Source organism: Apodemus sylvaticus, chromosome 11 (genome assembly GCF_947179515.1).
Source record: "Apodemus sylvaticus chromosome 11, mApoSyl1.1, whole genome shotgun sequence".
Lineage (NCBI taxonomy): Eukaryota > Metazoa > Chordata > Mammalia > Rodentia > Muridae > Apodemus > Apodemus sylvaticus.
Window position 1 is genome coordinate 9460224 of NC_067482.1, and position 27927 is coordinate 9488150.

Here is a 27927-nt window from a genome sequence, read left to right on the forward strand (position 1 = left end):
CCCAGAGTTTGCTAATCTAGTTAGCCAACTTGTCCTGGGGAGCCCCTGTCCTCCTCTCTGCTGAGATCACAGGCGGCTGCCATCTGCCCAGCTTTTTGGGTAAGTTCTGGGCATCTGAACTCCAGCTGAGTCATTTCCCATGTTGATTCCTCACTTCTTAGCTGTCATTTAAGCTCTATAATGTTTATGTCTTCACCTATTAAAAATAAATATGTTTGGCAGCTGGTTTGAAATCATAGGTTTGGAGGTCCCTGAGCATGGACCCCTCCCTCCCAATTAGCAAAACGCAAAACCATGGATGCAAATTGCAGGGCTCTGAGCAGTCAAAGGCAAGGGATTTTTGTGCCCTGCGTGGAAAGGTAGTTCCAAACTGTTCAAATGGTCATTAAGACCTGTATCGACCGGAGGTTTTGTGGTTAAGAGCACAGATAACCACCCTCCTGTCCTTTTAACTATTTTTTGAGACAGGGTGTTTTAGAGTCAGCATTTCTGTGATGAAACACCATGGCCAAAAACAAGTCGAGGAGGAGAGCATCTATTTGGCTTACACACTCATATCACTGAGGGACGTCAGGGCAGGGACTCAGAGCAGCGGCTGATTCAGGGGCCAAGGAGGAGTGCTGCATACTCATTTGCTCTCCATGCCTTGCTCAGCCTGTTTACCTATAGAGCCCAGCACCACCAGCCCAGGGATAACCCACGCACAACAGGCTGGGCCCTCTCTAATTAAGGAAATGTCTTACAGGCTTCTGATAGCCAGATCTTCTGAGTAGAGCCATCCCTTCTTCTGTTGACTGTCTTGTGTGAGGCTGACGTAAACCTAGCCAGCATATAGGACCCGTGGACACAGCCCTAGCCAGCACACAGGACTCGTGGACACAACCCTAGCTGTCCTGGAAGTGTGTAGATAGATCAGGCTGGCTTTGAACTTAACAACTCCACCTGCCTTTGTCTCCTGAGTGCTGGTATTAAAGGCGTGCACAACTACATCTGGTTTCAACACTCCCCACTTACCCCTCTCAAAGCTACTCCAAGTGGGCCCGTCAATCACCTCAACAAAAAAACCAAAAACCAAAACAAAACCAATTGCTTGTTCCAGAGACATTTGTGTTTAAAACCCTTCCTATAAATGTAGGCTGGCACTATGAAGGTGGCTTGGCCTGTGCTCATTTTTGCTCTTTGTGAGCAGGCTTTTATGCCAACAGTCTCTTTGGCCATTGTTTATCTCCCCTTTGGGTGACTTCATTTTACAATACTGAAGCCCATTTATCTTCAACAGTGTGCTCTGTGTGCCTCATCTGAATTATTTCATTGTCAACAAGAAGCGAAGAGCTCAGGTGAGTTCGGTGGGAGAGCCAAGGGTCAAAAGGTTGGTTTGAGGATACAATAAAATAATTTATGTAACTCATCTGGGTTATTTTGGATCTTGATGAGTAGAAACTAGTGCTGATTTTTACATAAAAGCAAAGAAATAACCAGTTTATCACATATAAAAGAAATAAATTATTTTATTTGAAAAGAAATTCAGGGCAGTTAGAAATCCACATATCAGCTTGGTATAATAGTACAGGCATACAATCCCAGCAGTCAGGAGGCCGAGGCGTGTGGACAGAGTTCTGGATCATCCTCAGCTATATTCTATGTTTGAGGACATCTTGGGATATGAAACTTTCCTCAACAAAACAGCAACAAACAACAAACAAAACTCAAGTGCCCAGGGGGAAAAAGGCTCACCTGTGTTAGAGATTCCACCAGGCTGACTGAATTTCCAAGATTGGAGACGAAATGTTATAGGTCCAGAGCCAAATTATCTTGTGCTATCTTTAGGAAGAACCAAGAACGCTACTCATCAAAAGCAGCACACAGATCTGGTCTAACACACATCGCCCGACCAGTATGGAGAAGCCTGAGATTTTCAGTGGGGAAATGAAAACTGATTCAAGGAAATGTTCAGGAAAAGCTAACATCTGGCACTTAGGATGCTGGGTAGTGTTGTAAGTTGATGAAATCTAGAAATTATGAAGGACATGGGCCTCCGAGCACGTCTGTGGGGGATCATTCTGAGTACAGTGACTGGAAAGGATGCCTCTAATGTGGGAAGTGAATCCTGTATGGAATAAGCTTGAAGACAATGCGCTGTGCACATTTCAAACCTGCGCTTGGTGGTGCTGTCATCCCAGTGCTGGGGAGGCAGAGAAAGCTGGAACTTGAGGGCTTTAAAGCCAGCCAGGTTAGTCTAATTGGCCAGTCCCAGATTACCAGTGAGAGGCTGTCTCAAAAAAACAGGTGTCTGGCTCCTAGAGAGATACAGCTGAGGTTGATCTCTGGCGTCCTCAGGGACCTGATCCACGCTTGCACCTACAAATACACATGCATACACACTCGAAGGCTGACATAAAAGCATCCGTTACAGCCAGTGACAAGCTACCAATTACCTACTTGCTAAATGACACCCAATGGAACTCACATCACATGTGAATTGTTATTCAACGAATTTTGACACTAAGAAAATGCGACCCCGTTTCACATAGTGCAGGGCTGTGTTTGAGGCCAACTTGGGTTACATGTGTAGTCTCCGGTCAGACTGATATAAACAGGAAGACAGCACCCCACAAACTAAAAAGGTTCTCCTTGGAAGCTAACGTTAGTAGGAATTTATTTTGCCCACTTTTCTCCTCGGTGTGCCTTCAGCATGGTATTACTGACTTTCAGAAACTGGGGTGGCAAAGTCACCAACTCGGGAATTTCTTACCACACCTCTGAAAGGCTGAGATTATTGGCGTTCACCACCAAGTCAGACGCCTAATAAACGGCAAAATGAAAATTTTCCGATTAACGTCACTCAAGCAGGAAGGCAAAGGCTGAGCACCAGACAGGTCCGGGGGCGCACGTCCGGTGACGCTAGGCGTTGTGCCGCTGCCCCACCTTTGCAGTCCCGCAGCAGTGAGTCGGCTCGGTGGCTGGGCTCACCCACGCGGCCGGAGGACAGAAGCCACACTGCACTGGCACTCCCCGGGGCCGCGGTCCCCTGTACAGCAACTTCCGGCTGTCCTACCCAGTCGAGGTCCCTCTCCGCAGCTCCCGTGGGAGCTTGAGTTGCGGTAAACTCAGTTCCGTCCGAGGACTGGGCGGCCTGACCGGAAGGGCGGGCTTTGGACGCGCGGGATGGCTTAGCCAATCGCAGGCCAGATATGTCGTGGCAGCCAATCGGAGAGGCCCGGCTTCCTTAAGGGCCTTCGTGGACACGCTCTCCTTAGCCTTCCGGTCCTTCTTTTGCTAGAGCTCTGGTTTTTCTCCGGTTTCCACTTCCTCGCGTGTAATCCAGCGCCATCGCGCCGTGGGCGAGCATGGTAGTAGGTAGTAGCGAGATGAGAACCGAGCCCTGGTCATGGTGGCTCGCGACCGGGAGGACTGATTGGACAATGTCGCCAGGAGACGGGTAGGGACAGGTCGTGATGTCTGCCGATGTTGTGTAGCAAGTGGGACAAAAGAGTGATCTCAGCCTTGTCTGGTCTCGTTTGCAGGTCGCTGATGCCGAGGTGACGCGGGAGCTCCATGGGTGTGATACCACGGCAGCTTGAGTGAGGATGCTCCGGTGTCCTGATGAGAGACCTTTTTCTTGTGGTCAATAAAAGAAGGTAAAGGCTCTCCGGCCCGTGCTGCCCGCCATTGCGGTGGGCGCTGCACGGTACGGAAACAGGGAGGGCCGGCAGGTCTTTGTTCGGGGTTAGAAATGGGGCATCGCGGATGGCTAGCTTTCAGGACTGAGATTTTACTGGAGGCCTCCGATTGAAGCATTTCATTTCTTTGTATCCCTGAAATGATACGAAATTAAAGTCCAAAAGATTCTTTTTTTCCCCTCCTATTTTTTTTACTCAGGATGGAAGTCAACCGCGTCATCAAGGTATTAACTTACTCGTGCCTTTCCATTATATGCTTTTATCTTATTTGGATGAAATCAACAGTTTTTGCTGGGTTTCCCCCATTTTATATACTTATTATTTTGTTTCTTTTTAAAACACAGCCCATGAACTTTTGGGAAACCGGATGCTGGGGGAGACATAGTGCAAATGTTTGCTTGATTGTCAAGAATGCCAGGCTTTATGCTTTTCCTTAAGTGAGTTTCTTCACACTTAAGATGAGTTAAGTGAGGTTTAGTATCAGTAAGCAACTCGCAACACCTGTGTTTTTATCGTGCAGTGCTGGGGACTCGAACCCAGCACGTGTGCATGATTTCAGCTACTGCGTCACCATCCAGCACTTGTTTTTAGAACAGTTAGAGTTTTATTATCTTTTTTGAGCCAGGCTTGTTGCCTAGAATCTGTTTTCAAACTGGGGGTTATCTTTCTGAGTATCTCCCGGAAAGCTGGGAGCAGAGGTTCAGGCTGGTTTAGAGGTCTTACCTCACCCTGTCTGGACAGCATTCTTGTTTTGATTTTTTTTTTTCTTCAAGAAAGGTCTCGTGTAACCCAGGCTAGATCAGACTGGCTGTGTAGCTCGGCGTGACTGTTCTAGTGGTCATCTTCCCTCCACCTTCCCAGTGGTGTGCTCTAATGTGCTAGAGGGTGAACCTAGTGCTCTACCACTTGTGCTGTAGCTCTTGCCCAAAGAAACTCCATTCATATTAACTGTCCCTTGTCCCCCCAGTCCCTAGAGGCAGCTTTGCACCTGTAGAGCTGACCTGTTCTGTATGTTTCAGATAGATGGGATAAGAAACTAGTGCATAGGATTTTTGTGGCTGTTTCTTTTTCTCCCCTACAGAAGAATGGTAAGAGGTCACCGTTTTTGACGGACAGTGGTGGCATTGTGTGCCTTTAATCCCAGCAGAGGCAGCAGATTTAAGTGGATTAAAGAGGCAGATCACTTGGTTTCTAATGACATCCTGCTCTACAGAGTGAGTTCTTGGACAGTCAGTGCTACATAAAGACACCAGGTGTTGAAAAACTAAAAAAAAAAAAAAAAATGTTTAACCTTTTTATTGCCTGAGTGTAACCTTGTCTGCGTCAGACATTTAGTATTTGAGTGTTAGTGGGCAAGTATTGCTGCGTTTCTGTTCTCTGGATTATAGAACTGCTTCTCGAGTTCAGGTCCCTATTTACTACCAACCGAGAGCAGACGTTCCATATTTTTTATTTTTATTTCTTGCCACACGTGGAAGTAGTAGCTTGTACTGTGCCCCTCCTTTCCCCCTAAAATTTGTAAGAAGGACGTTCACAGTAAGCAACTTGAGGCAGAGATGGGTCAGACCCAGTTCCAGGCCCGCCGGAGTTACTGAGACCCTGACTCACAGTCTGAGAAGAGTTTATTTTTCTGGCACACGCCTTCTGCTCGTGTGTGACTGGAAAGCATTTGGCTATGTAGCATTGCACAATGTTTTGGGCCCAGTTTGTAGTACTGCGAACAAACAAAATCCATGCTCAAAGAGGAAAGGCAAGGCCTAGCGAGATGGCCCTGGTGGAAGCCTGATTGCATAATCAATCCCAGAATCTGTGAAAGGGAGGGAGAGAGCTAACCGCCCCCATAGGCTGATTTCCACAGAAGAGTCAGAGGACATCTGTACCGCCCCCCCCCCCAAGATAATGGATTAAGTTGAAAAACCATGATAACAAAAAACCTTAAGTATTTGTACAAGGGTTTGTGGGGATGGGTGAGGTTGGAGGCGATTCGGAGCACATGCAGCGCTGTGGCCTAGTCTAATAACTCCAGTTCCAGGGATCCAGTGCCATGCCCTCTGCGTATCAGGCATGAGGGTGGAATGCAGGCGCAGAGAAACGGCTATACATAAAAATAGATACAGGTCATGATTGAGGAAAATTTTTGTGATTAGTACCCAAAGAATACTTTTGTCATCTTACATTGTTAATATACTAAAAGAACATGAGGTACTGCTAAGTGCCATGACACTTCTAGAGAAGCGGGGTCCTAGGGGCAGCTGGGCAGGGAGGCGTGGCACTGGCAGCTGCTGGGAGCTTTCCATTCTGCTCCGCTAGCAGAGAGCAAGACACTTTGAGGGCTTTGGGGTTCCGACGAGGCCACACCTCCTAATCCTTCCCGGACAGACCATGTGAGGTGCCAATCACAGTCAAACCACCACATGGGCTGAATGATTTCAGAAACATAGCCTGCTAAGATATTCATTGGGGGGTGTGGGTGTTGGGGCTGAGCAGACAGCATGGGAGCATCTCCAGTGAGGTGCCTGTTGAACTGAGTGCCTGTCCCCGTGAGCCTCCCGGGGCACTTACGTGGGTCCTGATAGTCCGACAAGTCTGGCCATACAGCTCTGAATGTTTCCGGTCTCTCTGGTAATGCGACTACATTGTAATGCTGACAAATGGGGAACTATGCAAAGCCCATTTACTTAAATGTCATGGACCCTTAAATAAAACAACCTTTAAGAGACATTAGTGAACTGGTGTGGGCATGGAGTGGTCTGTGTGCTCTTTCTGTTCCTCTAGTGGCTGCATATCCGATGATTAAACTCTTCACTGCTGTTCACATAATGAGCTGCTGTGATTATTGAGGAACTAATGAGGATATGTAAGCTTTACTAAAGGTGCTGTAGCATCATGTGTCGGCCCCGGCACGTCTTAAAATACTATCCCTTCTTTCAGGAGCTGTGTTCTTGGTGATGTCTGGAAGAGATGCGTGGCTCTGGAAGATGATTATGAAAGACAGGAAAGGTATAATCAACTGTTTTGTATATATTAATCAACTATCCTGAGTGATACAGTCTGGGAAAGATTATGCTAGTAAAGACTGGAATCCTAAAGGCTTTGGTGAAATCTTAATTACCTATTTTGGGGGTGTCAGAAAAAAATTCTGATAGTTATTGTGTACGTGCTTTCGTGGAGGTTAGAGGACGACTTGGAAGTTCTCTCACCTTGGTCTCAGACATCGAGCTCAGGCCATCTGTCTTAATGACAGGTCCTTTAATTACTTTCTTTCTTTCTCTGTGTGTGTGTGTGTGTGTGTGTGTGTGTGTGTGTGTGTTTAGCCTGCACGTACGTCTGCATCATGTAAGGCCGTGAGGGCATCCGATCCCCTGCAACTGGAGATGGTTGCGAAGCTGCCGTGTCTGCCGCGAATTGGACCCCAGTCCTCTTAACCCTTAAGTAGTCTTTACAGCAAATCCCTCTAAGTTTCAGAGATGTGCTCTATGCACACGTATCAGGCATTTTGCCATAGTTTCTCACAATGGCCCTGTGGGCGGAACAGTCCTCTTCACTGGAGGGTTAGCTCTGTGTCTCTTGAGCATCCGACTGTTGTCAGCTTCCTGGCTAGTTGAGTCAGCACCTTCAATGCTGTGTCCTTCTGTAACTTATTCACAAGGTTTCCACACTGTAAGGATTCTGTTCTTTACCTCGTGCCTGGTAGCAAGTATCTTGGAGGTTGACTGTTGGCTAGCTTCTTTTAAAGATGTATCTATTTATTTCATATTTATGATTTGGATTTATACTTGGCATTTGGATTTAGTAACTGAATCCAGGAAATGAGTATAAGAGAATGCATGTCTAAGTGGTTTTTTAAAAAAATTTCTGTGTATGGGTGTTAATGCCTGAATCCAGAAGAGGGGATCAGGTCCTCCCAAACTAGTAAAGAGGCTTGTGAGCCGTGCGGCTGCTGGGAGCAGCTGGCTCTCTAAGCTGAGCCAGCCCTCCAGCCTAGTGCTGTGTTGCTCTCCCAGCTCCTGCCTTTGCTTTTCAAGACAGTCTCTGCATAGTCCTGGCTGTCCCGGAACCTACTGTGTAGACCAGGCTGGCCTCCAGTTCACACATCTTTCTTGATTTTTTTTTTTTTTTTTTTTTTGCCTGTTTGCATATAATTTATGTATGTGGAAAGTTCCTAGGGCATTTAAACTGTAGTCAGAATGCTTTCCTTGTTTGTTGTTTTCGGGAAGCATTCTTTCTTAATTATGGAGGTAATTGGAAAAGCTGGTGGAACTAGACTATAATAAAATTAGGTATCTTTGAGCTTAGTATTTTTTGGAGGGGGCTGTGGTCCAATTGTACAAACACTTACCATGACTGAAGTATGTTTCCATTTCCCCCAAAGCTTGATTTCTGTGGAGTGTGATGAGCATATACTTACACAATACTTGTCTCCTCCTCGGTGCTTGGAAAATCAGAATGTTGATACTCCGTACCCTACTGTATCAGTCTGGGTTCTTTAAAGGAACAGAACTGATAAATGGATACACACATACAGAAGTGGATATATCAAAGGCAGATTTACCAGGAGGCCTCACGGCTGTGGTCCAACTAGCCCTGCAATGAGAGGCAGGAAGCTGGTAGTTCAGTCCATGAGTTCTGATGTGGTAGAGAAACATTAGACTCTGCAGGAACTGGATTCTGATGCCAGCAAGAGGTGGGCAAGCTGGTGGGAAGCAAGCTCGCATGGGTCTGCCACCAGAAGGTGTGCCCGCCCACCTCCAGTGATCCAATTAAGAACTCCACGGATGTGCCCAGCTGCTTGGGCTGATGACCCAAGGCTGGCGACTCATTAGGAGCCGATCCTGGCTGTCTGGAGGCCTCTCATCTCTCGCCTGTAGGAGTGAACCCACTTCACTCACAGAGAAGACTGACTTTGAAGTTGAAGCACAGCATGGTCACCTTCAAAGTAGATGCATGAGAGAGCAACAGAACCTGACTATCACGCCACACATGACGCGCTCATGTCCTGAGTGTGATTGCAGCTGTTGCGTTGCAGTCATAGCTGTTTTCAGGTGCATGGTGTTGCATCTGGGTTACATGTTGGCCACACCTGCTAGGAAGAGCTTAGTTGGAAACCTCTAAGAAATACAGTATACATCTAAAGTGGCTGCAGAGATGGGTCAGTGGTTAAGAGCGCTGGCTGTCCTTCAGATGGCCTGGTTCACATCCTAGCAGGGACATAGCTGCTCACAGCCACCTGCCCCTCCAATCCCAGGGGAATCCGAAGCCCTTTTCCTTGGGCACATGTAATCAATCACACAGGTGAAACACTCTTACTTATAACATAAAATAAATACCCTTAAGGAAACATAATTAAATGCTGGAGAGATGGCTCAGCGTTTAAGAGCTCTGACTGCTCTTCCAGAGGTCCTGAGTTCAAATCCCAGCTACCACATGGTGGCTCACAACCATCCGTAATGGGATCTGACACCCTCTTCTGGGGTGTCTGAAGATAGCTACAGAGTACTTACATATAATAAACAAATCTTTTTTTTTAAAAAAAAAAAAGGAAATATACTTAAAGCACAAAATATACATTATATAAGGTAGACATTTTCATATGTGGTTTGCTTGATAATGAGAAGATACACTAAGGTGATAAGAGATTGTCTGAACAAAGTAGATAGTATACTTGAATAGGCTTCATGAATTTTTTGATATGTTTTACATTAGAAAATGGATACTTAGTTGTAAAGCTGAATTTACATTTTAAAGGGCTAGGAGAAAACAAAGCTTTTCTTTTTTTAATTTTTTCTTTTTTTTGATTTGGTTTTTCGAGACAGGGTTTCTCTGTGTAGCCCTGGCTGTCCTGGAACTCACTCTGTAGACCAGGCTGGTCTCGAACTCAGAAATCCACCTGACTCTGCCTCCCAGAGTGCTGGGATTATAGGCATGCACCACCACCACCGCCCGGCGAACAAAGCTTTTCTAAGTAGAGCTTAAATTCAGCAAGTACAAATGCCTGTGATTAGCTTTGTGCACTGATTTGTCCATGTTTCTTGTAGGAATGAAATCAAAGGATCTTTTTTGTAACATAGATGGATGTATTCAGTAATTTGAAGATTTATATAAGGTAAGGATTTGTGAACTTACTAAGTTCTTTATGCAGAGTTACTAGGGTGGTTTTCAGCTCTAGCTATGCCTCAGTCTTTTAGGTACCTGGGATTTCTGTGATTGTTGCCTTGGTTTTCCCCAGTCCCGATATGTAGAGATTGCTTTGAGGAGCACAGCCAGTAGGAGACATGCCTGGGGATCAGTGTAAGCAAACCTTCACTGTGTGAGAGCCACTAACTGGCTGGCCTCCCTGGTGTCATCCATGCCTGGCATTTTCTTTATGTGTGGAAGGAAACATTCCCACAGCCAGCTGGACATGCATTGGGTCCTGACTTGCCTGGGTAAAGGTTACTGCAACAGGCCATACCTGTTAGCTGGGTTGGGAGTCAGTGCTGGCTGGGTATGGGTGTACAGGGGGATTTTTTCTATGGCTTCTTAATATTAGTTTGCTAATGGCCATGCAGGACCAAATGGACTGGTAATGTATTACAAAATGGGGGTGGGGGGACAGGCCTGCTGACTGCTAAAAGGGGTACTTATCTCTAAATGAAGAATGTCACCTCCACATTAGAAAGTTGGGATGATCAGAGGTACGACCCAGTAGTTAAAGGAACAAATTGTAGAAGAGGTAGGAACTAGCTACTGTGCAGTTCAGTGTTCCTTCTTCCATTAATGACTCCTTAGGGTACTCCCGTTTGCCAGCCTGATTTGTCCCTTCTCACCCAAAAAACCTAAAACTACAGAGACTTACTTCTCTAAAATTAGTGAATATTTAAGGAAATGATAACTCAGGACTATGGTGAGAAAACTAGAATCAGTTAAGAAGCAAAACCATAAAATCAATGAAACAATTGGTTCAAAACAGCCTTTATTTCTGCTAATGATGGAAGTAAAATGTTCTAAGCCAAATGGCCTGTAACAACAGACTACCTAGACCGGAGCCCAGGCTCTTGGAGATCACTCACCCACAGCCCTGCAATCGTCTGCACTCCTCCATGCCTGCGCCTTCCTGCTCTAACAAACTGTTCTTCACACAGGCCTGCTGCTGACCTCAGTTAATTCTTGGGACCCACAGTGTGGAAGAAGAGACCTGACTCCTGACAGTTGTCTTCTGACCACATATACACAATAAATGTGATTTAAAAAAAACAAAAACAAAAACAAAATAGTAAAACTGAAACATTAGACTGTTGCTGTTTAATTGAAATGTAAACATGCAAAGGTTAATGGAACAAACTGCTGGTGACAGTTTTGTTCAAACTGTACACAAACCATTATCCTGTTTTGAAATGAGAAAGGGATCAACATTGTCAAAAGAAGTAAACTTGTAAATCTTTCCCTTGTAAAGATTCATTTGTAATGGCAATGCTGTGTGCCTGCAGTGCCCTCAGTGCAGCTGAAGCTACAGGCAGCTGTGAGCCATCTCTCCAGCCCAACTTTGTGAATATGAATTTGAAGTCTCTGCGTTGTGGAGAAAAAGCAAGAGTCCTGTGTTGGGATGTTGTGACTGCAGCCCGTTAAATGAACTGTAACTTCCTGTCTGAGTTGCTTTCTGGGGAGGGCTAGCTCAGGCAGACAGAAGTGGCCTCGTTGACATTGCAGGAACCACACTAAATGCCTAATAAAAACAGCCAGTTTGTCCTCTCAAATGCAACTCCAGTCTTAGCTGCTGCTCATTTGTAGTGTAACAATAAACATCGTTTTCTCCTACTCTGGCTGGTGAGCTCTTTATTGCTTGCTACTCCAAACCACAGCAGTTGTTGCCCATACCAGGGTGTGGGGAAAGCGGAGACTCCTGTTTCTGAGTTAGGGCTCCTTCAGTCAAGTGGTCAGAACAATTGTTAGTGACACCCAAAGGTCCCCAGCAGGGGTGAGTTACTTAGTTGGGGACCAGTGCCCCTGGTCTCTGTAGGAGAGCTTGTCCTCCCTGTTAGCTGGGTCACACTGCCTTCTCTGGTAGGGACCCACTGTTCCCTTTGTCAGACCGCTCATCACTCAGGCTCCTCTGGAGTTGGCAGCCACTGAGACGTAGAGTCTGCGTACCCAGCGGCTGTGCCTCATCAGTGTCCAAACTGCTAATCTCTTTTTTGCCCCACTGTCTTTCCCCTTCTGGCCTGCATCATTAAGACCCATTTCATCTGAGGACTTCATGACATCTGATCCAGTAACTGGAACTCATGGTTCTTGACCTTTAGGTGTTGGCCCTTGTCAGGCGTCTTCATTAAGGTGAAACACTCCTTTAGAGGGTTGTACCTTGGATGTAGATTGGGCCCTTGATCTCTTGGAGATGCCATGTTTGGAGTTGGGGTCCAGGGTTCAGGCATTCTCTGTTGCTGTAGACTAGTCATTGGGAGGGAAGTTTCTGGAACTTCCTTGAAATGTTATTTTTTTCTCCACAATACAAACTCCAGTTCTAGGTCTGACTCATGAACAGTAATAGGCTATTTGCCTTTGTTCCTCAGCTCACTATGGGCTGCTATGTTTTCTTGAGGGAATCTCAGCTGAGGATGACCTCCAACCTGTATTTGTGCCCCTTTCTCCTATGCACTGGCATCATAGGCATGTGTCACCATGCCTTGCTCTTTTCCTCCATTCTACCCAGCATCTTCAAAAACCCAGTGAAACAAAATAACCAGTTGTTGACTGTTGTGCCTATGTGACTTAAACAGGAGGCTCCTAAGGCTCTCCTCCCCTTTCTGGTCACATTTACCCCCTGAAGTCAAAGTGCAACTAGTTTACATAATTGGAGCCCTATGCCCATCTTACCAGTTAGATAAAAGCCAGTCATGGCTGATCCCTGACAAATCATCAACAGGAGCTTTAGGATTTCCTAAGGGTTAAGAGCCAATAATGTTCTTTCAGAGGAACCAAGGGAGAACTGACACCTGGCCTCCCCATAGGTGCCTGGATTCAGTGTTCATCCCCTCCCATAAGACACAGAATTGAAAATAAATTTAAAAAGATTTCCTGCTGCCTGAAGCTCCATTAGAGACCTAAACAGCCTGGGAGAAGAAGCCTTCCTGAGGTGCTTCGAGGTGTGTGACAGCAATGCCACAGAGCACTAACCAGGCAAACTTGATTGCCTTTGCATCACGGGAATCAAGAGCTGTGCAACAGGCAGTCTAGTGACCGAATGGTGAATTTTACTGACTCCATCCACCACATGTATTAATACCTCCATTCTGGCTTCAATGAGTAGATCAGTCTGGAATGAACTTTCTGAAAGTTTCATTTTCATTGATAAGTTCACTGAGATGAGCTAAAAGACTTGTGAATGGTACTAGTTTTTCCTTGATTGGTGCAGGTGGTCCTTTGCAAACTCTGATATTGTACAACTATCACTCTGACACCAGTCTCCCACAGTCAACCTAATGGTGCAGGACTGCGAATCCCAGCCACGCAGGAACGTTAGGTTATCAAGTTCATGGACAGGAAAACCTGTCTCAATATGAAGGCTGCAGATATGTATTAGTGGTAATGCACTTACCTAGTATACGCTTTCTGTTTCCTCTTAACATTCCACCCAGGGTGCCCCGGCCTGGTTAGGTCACCATGGTCAGTAAAGGGGCTGACCTTTACTGCGCCCAGGAAGTTCCTTATGTTTGCTGTGCTGGGGATCACTGCCTATCTCTGTCCCTCTACTGCTGGAGTTACAGATGTTGGCTGCTGCCCTGAGCTGTTATATAGGTCCTGTTCTTGTGCTGGGCTTGGGTGGCCTACTATTTTCTGAGCTCTGTAAACTTGCTCTTTAAAGTGAAATACATATGCAGGACACTGAGGGGTGAATAAAGATCATTTCCACTTTCCAGTACTTTGGGCTACTGGCTTTTTGCTAGGGATCAAACAGCCTGGTGTACACTGTGCAAAAACTCTTACTATAAAGCACACCCTCAGCATGGAAAGACAAGGTGTGTCACTATGTAGTTCAGGCTAGCCTCACACAATCTTCCTGCTTCTGCCTCCATGTCCCCCTTGCTGATAGTTTGTGTTTTAAAGACGCATTACTTCATTTAAGGAGTCTGTAAGTAAGGTGTTACAGAAGAGGAGAGTTGGGTGAGGTCAACATTAGGAGACCTCAGTTCAGTCCAGGTGCTAATAGTTACGACAAGTGATTTCACTGCTGAAATAATTTCACCCTAAATTAAAAGTACAACCAGGCAACACATCCTTTAAGGGTAGAACCTCAAAGGGAGATAGTAATATCCTAAGTGTCTGGAACCAAAGGGTCCCAAACCAGCCTCATCTTGTTAAAATTTACAGAAATAGACTAGAGCTAGCTTAAGTTGGGATAGGGAATCTCAGCACCTAATTTCTTTTGTTGTTTATGGTTTATTCACTTTTGTGTGTGTGTTGAGTGCCTGCATTTTTTATGTATGCTCAATTGCATGCAGATATTGCTGGAGGTCAGACGATGTAGGGTTCCTTTAAAACTGGAGTCACAAAACCCACTGCCACATGGGTTCTGGGAAATAAACCCAAGCCCTCTGCAAAACCAGCAAGTGCTCTTAACTGTTAAGCCATCTCTCCAGCCTTTGATGGCGGTATATATATTTTTCTTTTTTTTTGCTTTTTGAGAAAGGCTCTCTTGCAGGTCGCCCAGGGTGACCTGAATTTAGACTAGCTTTGATCTCCTGATCTTCCTGCCTCTACTTCTGGAGTGTGGCATCACTCTTTTGCTCTACAGACCAGCTTCTACATTTCCAGTTATTGGTTTAGATCCCTCATTGGAGATCTCAACTCTCCAATCTGAGAGCATCACGTCAATTAGGGTTCTTACTTTGTTCCGGTAGCCCAGGGTGAGGGCTAAAAGGTCTGAATACCATGGATAGTTACTGAAATATTAAGAATACTAACTTCATTCAATATACCTCACTCACGCAGCTAAGACTCTATAGAATATAAGTAATAGCCTTTGGGTGTGTGCGACAAAATCACGTAAGTTCTCAAAGGGAAGATGAAGAACCAATAATTAACTTAGCCAAGTCACAAACTGAACCGGTCCTTGCAGCCCAGTTTTCGCTCGCCTTCCCAATGTGGGTATTGTCGCCAGCAGCTGCTGACGCTTCACAGAAGTGCTACGTGGCGTCCTCGCGGTCACCGCTCTACTTCCACGACGGAGACGCCCAGCGCGACTTCCCCTTGATCCACCGCCAAGCGGATGCATCCTTAGGTTAGGCGCCTCCTCACACAGCGCGGCGGAATCCTCACCTCCGGCGGGACTAACCTACCGGAGTTGCTGCTCCCGGAAGTGCCTTACCGCGGGGTGGGAGGAGCGAATCGCTGCTTCCGGAAGTGCCGGCCAGCCGGGTGGGCGTGGCGAGTTGCCGCACCCGGAAGTGGCGGCCTGCAGGCGGGGCTGCGGCTGCCACGTTGGAGCGGAGCAAGGAGGTGGCCCTGGGCCGCGGAGGAGGGGCGGCGGCGGATCTTGGGAGAGTCGGACGTTCGCCGGCTAACGCAGGACAGGTCGCTGAGGTCCGCCAGGTGTTTCCGCCGTTTGTTTCCTGCCCCTCGCCAGGTTCGGTGTCCGCTGCCGAGGCCCGCGGCCCGTTCTCCGCTGACGGCGCGCCCCAGTCTCGTTTCGGCCCCGCCGGGACAACGCCTGGAGTCTCAGCAGCGGGGTGATCGCGCCCCTCATCCTCTGCCAACGTTTCCAGGCTGCCCTGCTCGGGAGCGAGTTTGAGGTTAGGAGCCTTTCAGACCCTGTGCACAAAGTGGTGCGAGCCCGAAGGGCATGGAAGGGAAACAGACCTCGGGATTATTCCTTTGACTTCAGTTAGGTTGAGATTTTTGTTTTAAATTGTGTTTGAACTGTTGCCAAATTTAAAGGTTCATGATTTGAAAGGAAGGACTATCACTTAACTACGATTGTATTATTTAGGGACAGCAGTCGCTAATCACAGCCTGTGCTTCAAAAGTGTATGATTTTGCTGCTGTTGTATTAAATTACATTGTGAGGCAGTTGTAAAATAATTGCCTGGACTTGTGGGCATATAAACTTTTTCGGTGAGCTCGTAGAACTAATTCTGCAGGTCTTCCTGGAAGTTGCAAGATAGTTCTCCAAATTGTTAAACTATAAAAAGCTGGAACTTGGTTCTTTGCCTACAGTTGTAACTCTTTAATATATATATAATTAGAAGTTTGCTCATGTCAGTAGCTCCTATATCCTGATTATTCAGGAGTTGGCTAAAATGTTCTTCCCTTTTAGCCAGGCGGTGCTGGCGTACGCCTGTGATCCCAGCACTCTGGGAGGCAGAGGCAGGCGGATTTCTGAGTTCGAGGCCAGCCTGGTCTACAGAGTGAGTTCCAGGACAGCCAGGACTACACAGAGAAACCCTGTCTCGAAAAAACCAAATTAAAAAAAAAATGTTCTGCCCTTTTAAGTGATTCTGTCCTTGGTTCTCTCTTAGTTAAAGCAAGCCAAGAAAGGTTTGCCGGGAATAAGAAATTTTGGATAATTTCTCTCAAGTTGTGAATGTTACACATTATGGACTGGAAATGTGAGATTTGAGATGAGTTTTGGATTTCACTGGTTAATTTTGTAAACAGTTTTTTTTTCCCCTGAAACATGTAAGAGTAGAAAGACATTTGTGAACTATAAAAAGCAATGATTATCAATCTTTTGGCATTTGTAGCCCCCCTTGGAAGCATTGGCTGTCTTCCTAGAAAAACCTGTGTACACTGTGTGCACATACTGGGTAGAATTTTCTGTGTAATTTCATGAGGTTTGAAAATTCCACATTAAAAACTTGTCAAGTGATACAGCTAAATTAATTTCTTTTTTTTTCTTCCTCTATTCTTCCCCTACTTCATTCTTTGAGATAGGGTCTCATATAGAGTAGTCTATATGAGACAACTCGTTGACTAGCTAAGGATGACCTTGAATTCTGACCCTCCTTCTCTAACCGCCCTAGCTGTGGGATCTCTGGCTTCTGCCACCGCACCCGCAGTATTTTCTTTTGTTGTAGATTTAACTTCATCCCCTAACATTTTATCTTGTTGATTTGTAAGATAATGTGCAATTCTGCAACCTTGGTTGATTTTTTTTTTTTTTTAATTTGGTTGAATGAAGTGAGCCTGGAACAGCTGATGATGCGAAGTAACCCTCGGAGAACAAATATTCCTATCCTCTATGAGTTATTCTGCCTACTTGGATCTTTACTAAACATAGTGCCAGGAAGGGATTTGCACTTGTCATTTAAGAATCAAAGGTGTTGAGTCCATGACTTCTGACTTCGCACTTTCTGAAGTGTGGGGCAGCTGTTTGCAAAGTTGCTGTTTTTGACAGAATAGTGCTGTTGGCTTTCACGTTGCTGCATAAAACTTGGAATGTGGAAATGAGTTTAGGCTTGCAGAGGTGGCTCATCAGTTAAGGACACAAGCTGCTCTTCCTGGCACCACATCAAGTTACCTGCAAGTGCCTCTCCAGGGGGACCTGTACTCACACGCATGTGCGAACGAACATAGACACAAACACATATGCATGCAATTTAAAAATACTAAGGACAGTCGCTAGAAAGAATAAAGTTTCCACTTAAGTCAATGTAATTATCATGGAGAAAAGGTTAGTTAAAAAATGAGAGTTCTTGTCAGGAACATAATGTTCTTCAGATGTTAGGTTTTGACTTTTCTGTTGAGGGGAGGAATACACAGGACCTTAGGTATCGTAGGAATGCACTGTGAGCTGCATCCCTAACTCTTGCTTTTTTGTTTGTTTTGTTTTGTTTTGTTTTTTTGAGACCTTATCTGTGTAGCCCAGGAGGCTCAAAACTGCTGATCTCCTACCTCTAGTCTCCAGCACTAGGATTAGACCAGCTCTGTGCACCACTTCACCTAGCACTTAGATGTATTCTTGAAGACTTGTTGAGATAGACGGTTTAAATTGTGAATTGAGAACAAGAAGCATCCTAAATGGATAAGCCTTTTCTCCAGGCCCTTTATTGTGAGCTCAGAATAGCTGTTATTTGTATTTATTTACAATGAGCTAGACGGTGTTCTAAACACTCTAACACCCCATTTAATCCTCAAAAGATATGATGTGGGTAGCTTTTGGGGGGAGGAGTAAGACCACAAAGATGCATTGAGGTGAGCGTTGGACGGTGGGTGTCTGTGGCAGGCTTCAGTCTCCCTCCTCTGCTGTGCACACTGACTTGCAGATGATGGGTATGACTGACCGCTGTCCTCAACGGCCTCATTTCCTGTTTCTATGATTATGTTCTGGGTAAAATGCTCTTAAATGAATTATGCGCAGTGTGAATATAATCATGTAGTATTGAAAGGCTACGTAAGACTGTAAAGATAGTTTGTCATTGAGAAGCACAGATGGCTTCATTCTGTCCCTCATGTTTTAAGAAAATCATCTGCAATTAAATATTTGTAGGAGAAAACCCAGTGAGACTGGAGACTTCCTTCGTAAGTACATGGAGTAGGATGTTCTTGTTTGATTTGGTTCACAGCTCAGGTGTAGGCCATCATTGTAACAGTGTTGAGTTGCTGTTCGTGCAGCCTGCATTGAAGCTTAGTTCTGTATAGCTTAATCAGAGGAGTAAGTTTTACTAGAAAGTTGAGTGTTAGAGCAAAGAAATAGATACACTTAGGAGTGCTTTGAGTTACTACTTAGCTATTTTATGTCCCTGAGGTTATTTCTGTGTTACACATTAACTAGACACTCAGGAATTAAGTAGCCCTTGGACTTCTGCTGTCAGTAAGTGCACTGTGATTCTAGTCCAGATATTATCTACCTACCTACCTATGTATCTCTCTCTCTCTCTCTTTCTCTCTCTCTCTCTCTCTTTAGAGATATTAGGACTCTGTGCGCTTTACTGTGATTTCTAAGCCCAAATCCCAGCTTAAAAAAAATAGCAGTTTGTTTTTCTTTTTAGAAATTATTCTGAAATTAACTCCTACCTACTTCTTGCTAGTATTTTTTTTTTAATATGAGATCATGTAAGCAGTTAAAAATTAATAAAAGAGTTTTATCTGACACTGGCCTTCTTAGCTTATCAAGGTCATTAGTACATTTGTTTTCCCTTGAATATAAGCATTAAAAGTTAAAACAAGGGCTGGAGAGATGGCTCACCAGGTAAGAGCACTGACTGCTCTTCTGAAGGTCATGAGTTCAAATCCCAGCAACCACATGATGGCTCACAACCATCCTTAAAGATATCTGATGCCCTCTTCTGGAGTGTCTGAAGACAGCTACAGTGTACTTACATATAATAATAAGTAAATCTTTTAAAAAAAGTTAAAACAAAATTTCCATATACTTTTTCCGTACCTCAGGCTACCCTATGTAGATTTGGCTTTTTGTTTGTTTGTCTTTATATGCTTTGGCCCATTTATCTGTATCCCTTACATTCAGGAAACTTTTGGAGGCCAGAGAAGGTCTCAGATTCTGGAACTGAAGTTGCAGACAGTTGTGAGCTGCTGTGTGGGTGCTCGGAACTGAGTCTGGGCTTTCTGCAAGCGCAGTGGACACTTTGAATCACTGAGCCACCTGGTTAGCCTCAACCTAAGCAGCTTTGAATCCCAAAGGAGTAAGGATTACTACCTGATTAAAAATTGACACGATGGTACATAAAGCAGTTTGTAAAGAGGCAGACTGGAAAAATCCATAAGTAATATGTGCTAATAGGGTAGTTATAGAAGTATCCACGGAACTGGGTTTCCATAAGTGAGCTGGAACTTGAGTTTTCTCTTCAAGTCAGTGACTGACAGGAGGAAGAGGCTTAGGCGAAGAAGATAGGTCCTGGGTTGTTGTTGTTGTTGTTGTTTGGGGGGGTCCCTACAAAATCAGAATGTTTTTTTCACCCGGAATGATCTCCTTTTTTTTTTTTTAAAGATTTATTTATTTTTATTATATGTTAAGTACACTGTAGCTGTCTTCAGACACTCCAGAACAGGGAGTCAGATCTTGTTACCGATGGGTGTGAGCCACCATGTGGTTGCTGGGATTTGAACTCAGGACCTTCGGAAGAGCAGTCGGAGCTCTTAACCACTGAGCCATCTCACCAGCCCCAGAATGATCTTCTTAAGTATCGGACTCAAAAAAAAAGTAATCCTTTTTATACTGGGTCGCTATATAGCCCTGGCTGGCCTGGAATTTACTGGGTAGGGCCAAACTAGTCTCAGATTTGCAGACCTGCCTCTGCTTTTAGTCCTTTATTTTATTTATTTGTTTGTTTGTTTAGATACTGAGACATGAACCTAGGACCTTGTACAGGCTAGCTACTAAACACTAATATTTTTATTTTTAAATTGAAATGATTACTATCTTTATGTGTATGTGTGATTGCAGGCCACGTGCGCAGGCCACGTGTGCAGGCGGAGTCTGGGCACTGCTTTAGAGTCCATTCTGCCCTGTGTGTTGCAAGGTCAAGCATAGGCTGCTGGGTTTTGCCACCTGAGCCTTTATCTACTGAGCCAGCTTGCCTGCCTTTCTTAATATTTTTTTTTAATCTAATATTTTTTATTGTTGTTGTTGATTTAAAACAGGGCCCCATGGACCTAGTCTGGCCAGGAAGTAGCTGAGACAGGAGGATGCCCATGAACTCTTGATTGTCCTGCTTCTTCTGGAGGGTTGGGGCCACAAGGCCTCCGCCATTCTAGGTTGGCACTCTAGCCACTTAGCCGTGTGTGTGTGTGTGTGTGTGTGTGTGTGTGTGTGTGTGTGTGTGTCTGTACACATTTTGATGATGATGATAGCAAAGCTGAATACACAAACATAGGCAGTTTAATTTTGGAGTTAAACTTCTGAATTCACACATGGCTGTTTCTTGCTAGCTTGTGCAAATTATCTAACTTTCTTTACCTTAATTTTATCATTTATAAAATCTTGAAGCAGAAGCATTTTTGTTGTTGCTGTTGTTGTTGTTGCTTTTTTGTTTTTTTTGGATTTTTTTTTTTGAGACAGGGTTTCTCTGTATAGCCTTGCCTGTCCTGGAACTCACTCTGTAGACCAGGCTGGCCTCGAACTCAGAAATCCGCCTGCCTCTGCCTCCCAGAGTGTTGGGATTACAGGCTTGCGCCACCATGCCGGCTCAGAAGCAATTTGAATGCATACAACTCAAGTCTAGAGACAGTGATGGGAACTTGCCCCTCTGAAGGGCACCTGGGACACCAAGTGCAGAGTGTGGCCACAGAGCGCTGAGAGCATTTCCTCGCTGGCGATGCACTGGGAACGGGTTGGGACCGATGTCACGGGCAGGGTTCAGCATCGCAGGGATGTATGTATGTGCTCGTGCATGCAGAGAAGGGGAGAGTGGCTGTAAGAGTTGGTCCGTTTCCATGTCTGCGATGACCCAGAGGCAGAGGAACATCTTTCAAAGCTGACAAATGCATCAGTAGAAATGCAAGCATATTTAGCCTCACAGAGATAAATCCTGAGAGATACTGCTATTGACTTAACCAGGATCTCCAGAGCAGCAGTAAGGTTATGTGAGCCAGGGCTGGAGAGATGATGGCTCAGCAGTTAAGAGCACTCGCTGCTTTTGTAGAAGACCCAGATTCCCATACCCACTTTTAACCCCAGTTCCAGAGGCTCTGACACTGCCCTGTGGTTCCTCTGGGCACAGTACATGCACAGTATACAGGTATGTGCAGGAAAAGCAACCACATACATAAAAATACTTTTAGAAAAGATTTTATGAGCTAACTTCACATGTCTCGCTACAGTTAATGAATAAATTGAGGACTAATGTCATTAAATAAAATTATTTGAAATTACAAAGGTAGAACCAGCAGTATATTGAAATTCAAATCGAAATGTTCTAGAAAAAATTAATAATTACACAAAAAGAATGAACCCTAGCAGAATACAGGTTATGAAATCAGATAATAAAGCTGGTCTGGATGGCCTGTGCTTACAATCCAGTGCTGGGGAGGTGGGGACAAGGGACTCCTGCAGCGCTGGGGAGGTGGGAACAAGGGACTCCTGGGCTCCCCACTAGACAGCCTAGCTGTATGGAGAGACTGTCTTGGACTGGAGAGATGGCTCAGTGGTTAAGAGCACCGATTGCTCTTCCAGAGGTCCTAAGTTCAGTTCCCAGCAACCACATGGTGGCCCACAACCATCTGTAATGGGGTCTGATGTCCTCTTCTGGGATGTCTGAGGTCAGCTACAGTGTACTCATGCAAAATAAATAAATCCTTAAAAAAAGAGAGATAGAAACACTGTCATACAAAAGAAGGTAGATAGCTTCTCAGGTGCATTGCTGGCACACATACACACACTTGTGTGCTTGTACATTTTATACACACTAAAACCATACACGTGATATATGGATAGTATTCTACAGGGTAGTTTCCCTAACCTAAATCTGTATTTATTGTTATCATCATCATCATCAACATCATTATTATTGTTTTTTGTTGTTGTTGCTTTTGTTTTTTGAGATAGGGTCTCACTATGTAGACTTGGCTGGCCTTGAACTCACTGTATAGACCAGGCTGTCCTCAAACAGAGATGTACCTGGTCTCTCTCTCTTGGTTGCAGAAATTAAATGCATGTATCACCACACCCAGTTATTTATTATTCTTTAATTTATAGGTTTGTGTATATGTTTGAGTGCATATGTATCATATGCCATGGAGGTCAAAGAATGAGTCGCAGCCCCTAGCCCTGGACGAAGTGTGGATGCTGGGAACCGAACCTGAACCCTCTACATGAGAAGCATGTGCTCTTAACCACTGAGCCGTCTCTTCAGCCCCATCAAGACTACTTTTGAAAAATCAAAATTATATACGCACAGTTTAGACTTGGTCTAAAGTCACTGGATTTATTTTATTTCTCACTCTGGCACAGGCTGTCCTGGAACTCAGTGTGTGCCCATGCCTGCCTTGACCTCTGTCTGGTTCTCCGTCAGCTGGTTGAATGCTGGGATTATAGGCACACACCACCACTGACTGTGAGACTGACTTTAAAACGGTTTTTATCATTGCACAGTCCTCCCCCCAGAAGATCGTCTTGTTTATCGTGTTGGTGTCCTTAGTCCTGATACGCTCTTGACAGTTTGAGAAGGGCATGTGTCACTTTGGCTGTTTGTTTTTATTCTCCTGGGATGTTTTATAGACTGGTTTTTTTAGATAAGAGACTGTAAGTTGAGCATACTTAATTGAAACATCTGAAAAGCTTCATATTTTGAAGCATGTTAGATCTTGTATATCTGCACGCTCAGCAATCGGGTATGAGAAACAGCCCAGGGTTAGAGGAACCCTGAAATCTGCTCAGTAGTTGGGTGTGGAGAATACCCCAGTATTAGAAACCCTGAAATCTGAAGCATTTCTGGTCCCAGTCATCTCAGATTGCAGGTACTTACCTATGTTATCTGTAAAGAATTAGAATAATAGAATATTTGTTTCAAAAAGTTCCTCAGCTTATGTCTAATATTAGACATTTCCAATAAATGACAGTTGTATTATTGGTATTTGGGCATTATTAATACTGTAGTGATTTGTTTGTGTGTTTCTCTATATGTATTTTTAATATTCTTGGTTATATGCTCAGTTTAAGTCTCTGTAAAATGTTCATTTAGCAGGATGAAGTTAAAGGAGATAGATCGTACAGCCATGCAGGCCTGGAGCCCTGCCCAGAACCACCCCATTTATCTAGCTGCAGGTAAGCTCAGGAGAGGACCGAGTGAGTGTCCCAGTGCTGTGACTGCCAGTCCTGGGACTGCCTTCTACTTGTGTTTTAGCTTCAGTTCAAGCTTCATCTTCTGAAAGGTTTGTCATTCTCCAGCAAGGGCCCTCCCTTTCCCTTCCACTTAACTTTGGTGACTGTCCCTTGTCCCACTCAGCATTGGTCATTGTTCCACAGTCTTTCCCAGTGGGCAGGGGGCTTGTTCCTCTTTAGCCCACAGGTGGTTGGAACAGCAAATGACAAAGTTTCGATGAATGGTGAGCAAACTTGACAGAAGCCTTTTTTAATAAGAGCTGCTTTTTAAACATTAATTAATTTACCTTACATCCCGACTGCAGTTCTCGCCCTCCTCTCCACCCAGTCCTCCCCTGAGCCTCCAGTCTACTCCTTAGTTTCAAGAGAGCTGCTTTGTGTAAGACTTAGAGCAGATACAGTACATCCTGGGACTGTTACTCCAGATAGCTTCTAAAGTATCTACAGTCCTCAAGCAGCTGCCTGTAACTGCCTACCCTTGGCCCTGGGTCACACCTTAGTGCTGCAGTCACATAGCCGTGCTCAGGTTGTATGTGCTGAGGTCCTGTCACAGATGAACTCATGACATCAATTAAAAGCATGCATTTATTTTCTCTTTCATGCCCCTCTGGAGTCTTTCCTTTGCATCTGTAGTTACCATCATATGTTTTCTGTAGGAACATCTGCTCAGCAGTTGGATGCGACATTTAGTACCAGTGCTTCCCTTGAGATATTTGAGCTGGACCTTTCGGACCCATCCTTGGATATGAAGTCTTGTGCTACTTTCTCCTCTTCTCACAGGTATGAAATTCAGCCTTAGGTTCACAGTATTATGTAGCTATTTGTTTTTGTTTTTGTTTTTGTTTTATTTTATTTTATTTTATTTTATTTTATTTTATTTTGAGGCATGGTCTCCTGTAGCCCAGGCTAGTCTGGAGCTCACTAATAGCCAAGAACAGCCCTGAGCAAATGCTCTTCCTGCCTCTTGTCATGAGTGCTGGGATTATGGACAAGTGTCACCACTTATTCAGTGCCTATGACAGAGCCCAGGACTTTGTGAGTCCAGGCAAGCACTTAGCCAAGTGAGCTCCAACCTGGCCCTGTCTTGTTTGTAATTATGATTAGAAGCTTTAGGAAATAATGCCAATGGCGTGAAAAACTTGTAAAAAATTGTGCAATTGCATTTTTGGGCAAGTAAAGTATATTTTTAAAGTTAATTATGAATAAAGGAAAACACACACACACATACTTACTTTTTTTTCCTCTGAAGACAGGATCTCTGTATTCCTGGCTGTCCCCAGACCTAGCTATGTAGACCAGGATAGACTGAACTCACAAAGATCCACTTGCCACCATGCCTGACTGTTTTTATCTTGTGGAAGTTTATGTGGAGGGGGCATGTGCGCCAGAGTGGACAATTTAGAGGATTTGGTTCTCAACTTCTGTGTTGGCCCTGGGATCAAACCCAAGTTGTCAGGATTGGCAGCAAGTGCCTTTGCTCTCTGAGCCATCTTGCTGTACTACAATGCAGAGAAAGGATGCTTAATTTAAGAGTGAAAGAAACCTTGTATGGTTTTATTAGGTTGTGAAGAAACAGCGTACACTAGCTGAGGGATGAGTCCTGGGGCTCAGTCCTCCATGAGCTGGAGGGCTTCTGCCTGTTATAAGATCCCAGGATGAACTTGTCATGGAGCTTTTCCGACCACTGTCATGTACTTCCACACCTCTTCTAACTTTATCTCCACCTGAGACTGTCTCCACCTGAGACTGTCTCCACCTGAGACTGTCTCCACCTGAGACTGTCTCCACCTGAGACTTGTACCAGAAGCAAGGCACAGAATTTTGACCCCATGCCTTCATTTAGAAAATTTCTAATTAATTTTGACACCATGTTTCTACTTTGAAGATTTCCAATGACTCCCTTAACACTTTTACTGTTTCAAGAATACAGATTAGTAGACACTCCTATAGCAAATAGATTGGTTTATTTTCTCAGAAAGCATTTGGTAAGCTCTGGTTTGCAGATGTTTACAATAATTATTAATATTAAGTTGTACAGTTTCTAAATGATAAAGTCATTATTAAGCTCATATCTTTTGCCATGCAAGTGACTTTCTATATACTGTGTTACTCTGTAGAGCCTTCACTGTTTAAAGATCAGGAAATCAAATATGAATGTATAAGTAAATAGTAAAAATTCTGTTTTACTAATTATACAATCAGCAAGAGTCAAAGAGAAACTAATTTGTATTACATAGAAAGTTAGAGACAACAAATATGATTAAAAATTTTTAGACACTTACTTGACTTGAAGAATGACATATATATTTTCTTCTTAAGGTACCACAAGTTGATCTGGGGACCTCATAAGATGGATTCCAAAGGAAACGTTTCTGGAGTTCTGATTGCAGGTGGAGAAAATGGAAACATTATTCTTTATGACCCTTCTAAAATTATAGCTGGAGACAAGGAAGTTGTGATTGCCCAAAACGACAAGCATACTGGGCCAGTGCGAGCCTTGGATGTAAACGTCTTCCAGGTTTGACTTTGTTTGGTATTCATTCATAGTTCTTAAAATATGTCTGTGTCATTTGAAATAACTTTATGACTAAACTAGGATTCAGTATTGGGAATGAAAGGTAAAAGTTTAAACCTTTAAAGTTCAGAGCTGAGATTAGGAGCTGGCCATGGGCACTTTGGGGTACAGGCAAAGGAGCAGGAGTTTGAGGCTAGCCTCAGCTACATGGTGAGTTCAAGGCCAGCCTATATTTCAGGAGATCCTGTCCCAACAGCAACAACAAAAGCCCAAGGGGCTGAGGAGACAGATGGCTGGTAAGGTATTCACACCATAAGCAGGGGGCCCCGAGTTCCATTCTCAGAGTCCCTGCGGGTGGAGCTCAGTGGGGAGGAAGAGGCAGGGGGATCCCTGGGACTTGCTGCCCGACTAGAGTGGCCTGTTTGCTGAGTTCCATGCCAGTGAGAGCCTATGTCAAAGGAGGTGGACAGTGTTCCTGGGTGACATTTGAGGCTGTCCTCTGACTCCATATGCTTCTGTGCACAGGTGCGTGCACACTCACATTTTGCGTGTGGGCTCACACCACCAAACACACGTGAAAAATAAAACTCTCCCCACCCAACCAAAGCTGAAATGAAGACACTGAAACCATCCTGCTGTCTGTCTGGGTTCCTTTAGATAGTAGGAGCCCCACGGTTGGGAAGCTGCACTGCTTGGGTTTCAGCACCTAGCACCAGCTGATAGAAACTTAATGAGCAGGAACAGTGGCAGATGAGACCCGTTTTAGCGTCATTTTAACCCAGGAGATCTGAGTAGAACCCACCCAGGAATACTGCTCCCTGCAACAGAACTGTGTGCCCATGAGCCAAAGGTCGTGAAAACAGACAGCAGGCTTTACTAGCTGTCGTGGGCCAGTTCTGGGTGCTGGCTGTGAGGTCCCAGAAAGACAGCTGTAGGATTTGGGTGTCTTGAAAGCAGTAGTTGCGATAGTTTTGTCTTCTGTAGTCACATTGTCTTCCAGAGACGCACTTTCACCAATGCTAGGACCTGTGTGGCTGATGTGATTGAGCTTTAGCAGTTAAACCAGGGAACTGTCACTTTTTTGTAATGTATTTGATTTAAAATGAGTTTTATTGTCAGTAATGTACTTCATTTGAAAAGTTTTATGATGTTTCTCTAAAAAAGTTGGATAATTATGTGATCCAACTTTGTGATCAATTTGTTGTTTGTGATCGTTTTGATCAATAAACGTTGTATGTATTAAACATGTTGGCTTTTAGGTATTTGCTACTTAGTCACGGTTTCTTTTGCAGACCAATTTGGTGGCCTCTGGTGCTAATGAATCTGAAATCTACATTTGGGATTTAAACAATTTTGCAACTCCAATGACGCCAGGAGCTAAAACACAGGTATCGTGTTAATTGATGATCAGTGTAATCAAGGAACCAGAAAAGCCATTCTTTTAAATGCGTTTATGTTGATTTTAAGAGTTTAGAACATAGAGACCAGGACTTAAATATCATTAATTTTTAGTAGTAAAGTACTGATAAATATGTTTCTCTCGTAAAGTAGATGCAGGGAGATTGTCCTGAATTTGAAATCAACTTGGAATATAGAATGAGACCTTAAATAAACGTTGCTGTGTGTGGTGGTGCATACCTTTAGCCCCAGCACTCAGCAGGCAGAGGCAGGCAGACATGCCAGCCTGATCTACATGGTAAGTTCCAGACCAGTTAGGGCTACATAGTGAAACCTGTCTCAAAAAAGAAAACAAAATGTAGCGTTTTTTTAAAGTAACCATGCTTCTCTGAGCAGTAAGTAGTCACTCAGCCCTACCAAGTGCCATTAGGTGTCCCTAGGCCTAGAGAAGCACGCAGAGCAGTGGGCGCTGAGGGCCTGCAGTTGCTCACAGTGGCACGCTGCTGCTTTGAATGCCAGCTCTTCATCAGCGCGCGGATCAACCCACTTTCCCTGTGTGCCTCATGTAGGCTGGGTCAGAG

The 27927-nt window shown here is 44.5% G+C and overlaps 1 protein-coding gene and 1 long non-coding RNA gene across 22 annotated transcripts in view; both read left to right on the forward strand.

Moving 5' to 3' along the window:
• Nucleotides 1–3219: 3219 nt before the first annotated feature.
• LOC127696602 (uncharacterized) lies at nt 3220–11474 on the forward strand. The gene is made up of 5 exons (XR_007980270.1): nt 3220–3439; nt 3525–3638; nt 6612–6680; nt 9716–9783; nt 10802–11474. It is a non-coding gene; the product is annotated as an uncharacterized LOC127696602 (long non-coding RNA).
• A 3615-nt stretch (nt 11475–15089) lies between these two features.
• Nucleotides 15090–27927, forward strand: part of Sec31a (SEC31 homolog A, COPII coat complex component) — a 59720-nt gene continuing 46882 nt past the window's right edge. For 16 of the 21 annotated variants that reach the window (XM_052199420.1, XM_052199425.1, XM_052199438.1 and 13 more), the window contains exons 1-5: nt 15091–15445; nt 23294–23376; nt 24090–24213; nt 25753–25951; nt 27241–27336. In XM_052199420.1, coding sequence (XP_052055380.1) covers nt 23298–23376; nt 24090–24213; nt 25753–25951; nt 27241–27336 — 498 coding nt within the window. In that variant the 5' untranslated portion in view covers nt 15091–15445; nt 23294–23297. Of the gene's footprint in view, nt 15446–20255; nt 20370–23293; nt 23377–24089; nt 24214–25752; nt 25952–27240; nt 27337–27927 lie in introns of all 21 variants that reach the window. The other 5 variants (XM_052199439.1, XM_052199441.1, XM_052199442.1 and 2 more) reach the window with 3 other exon arrangements.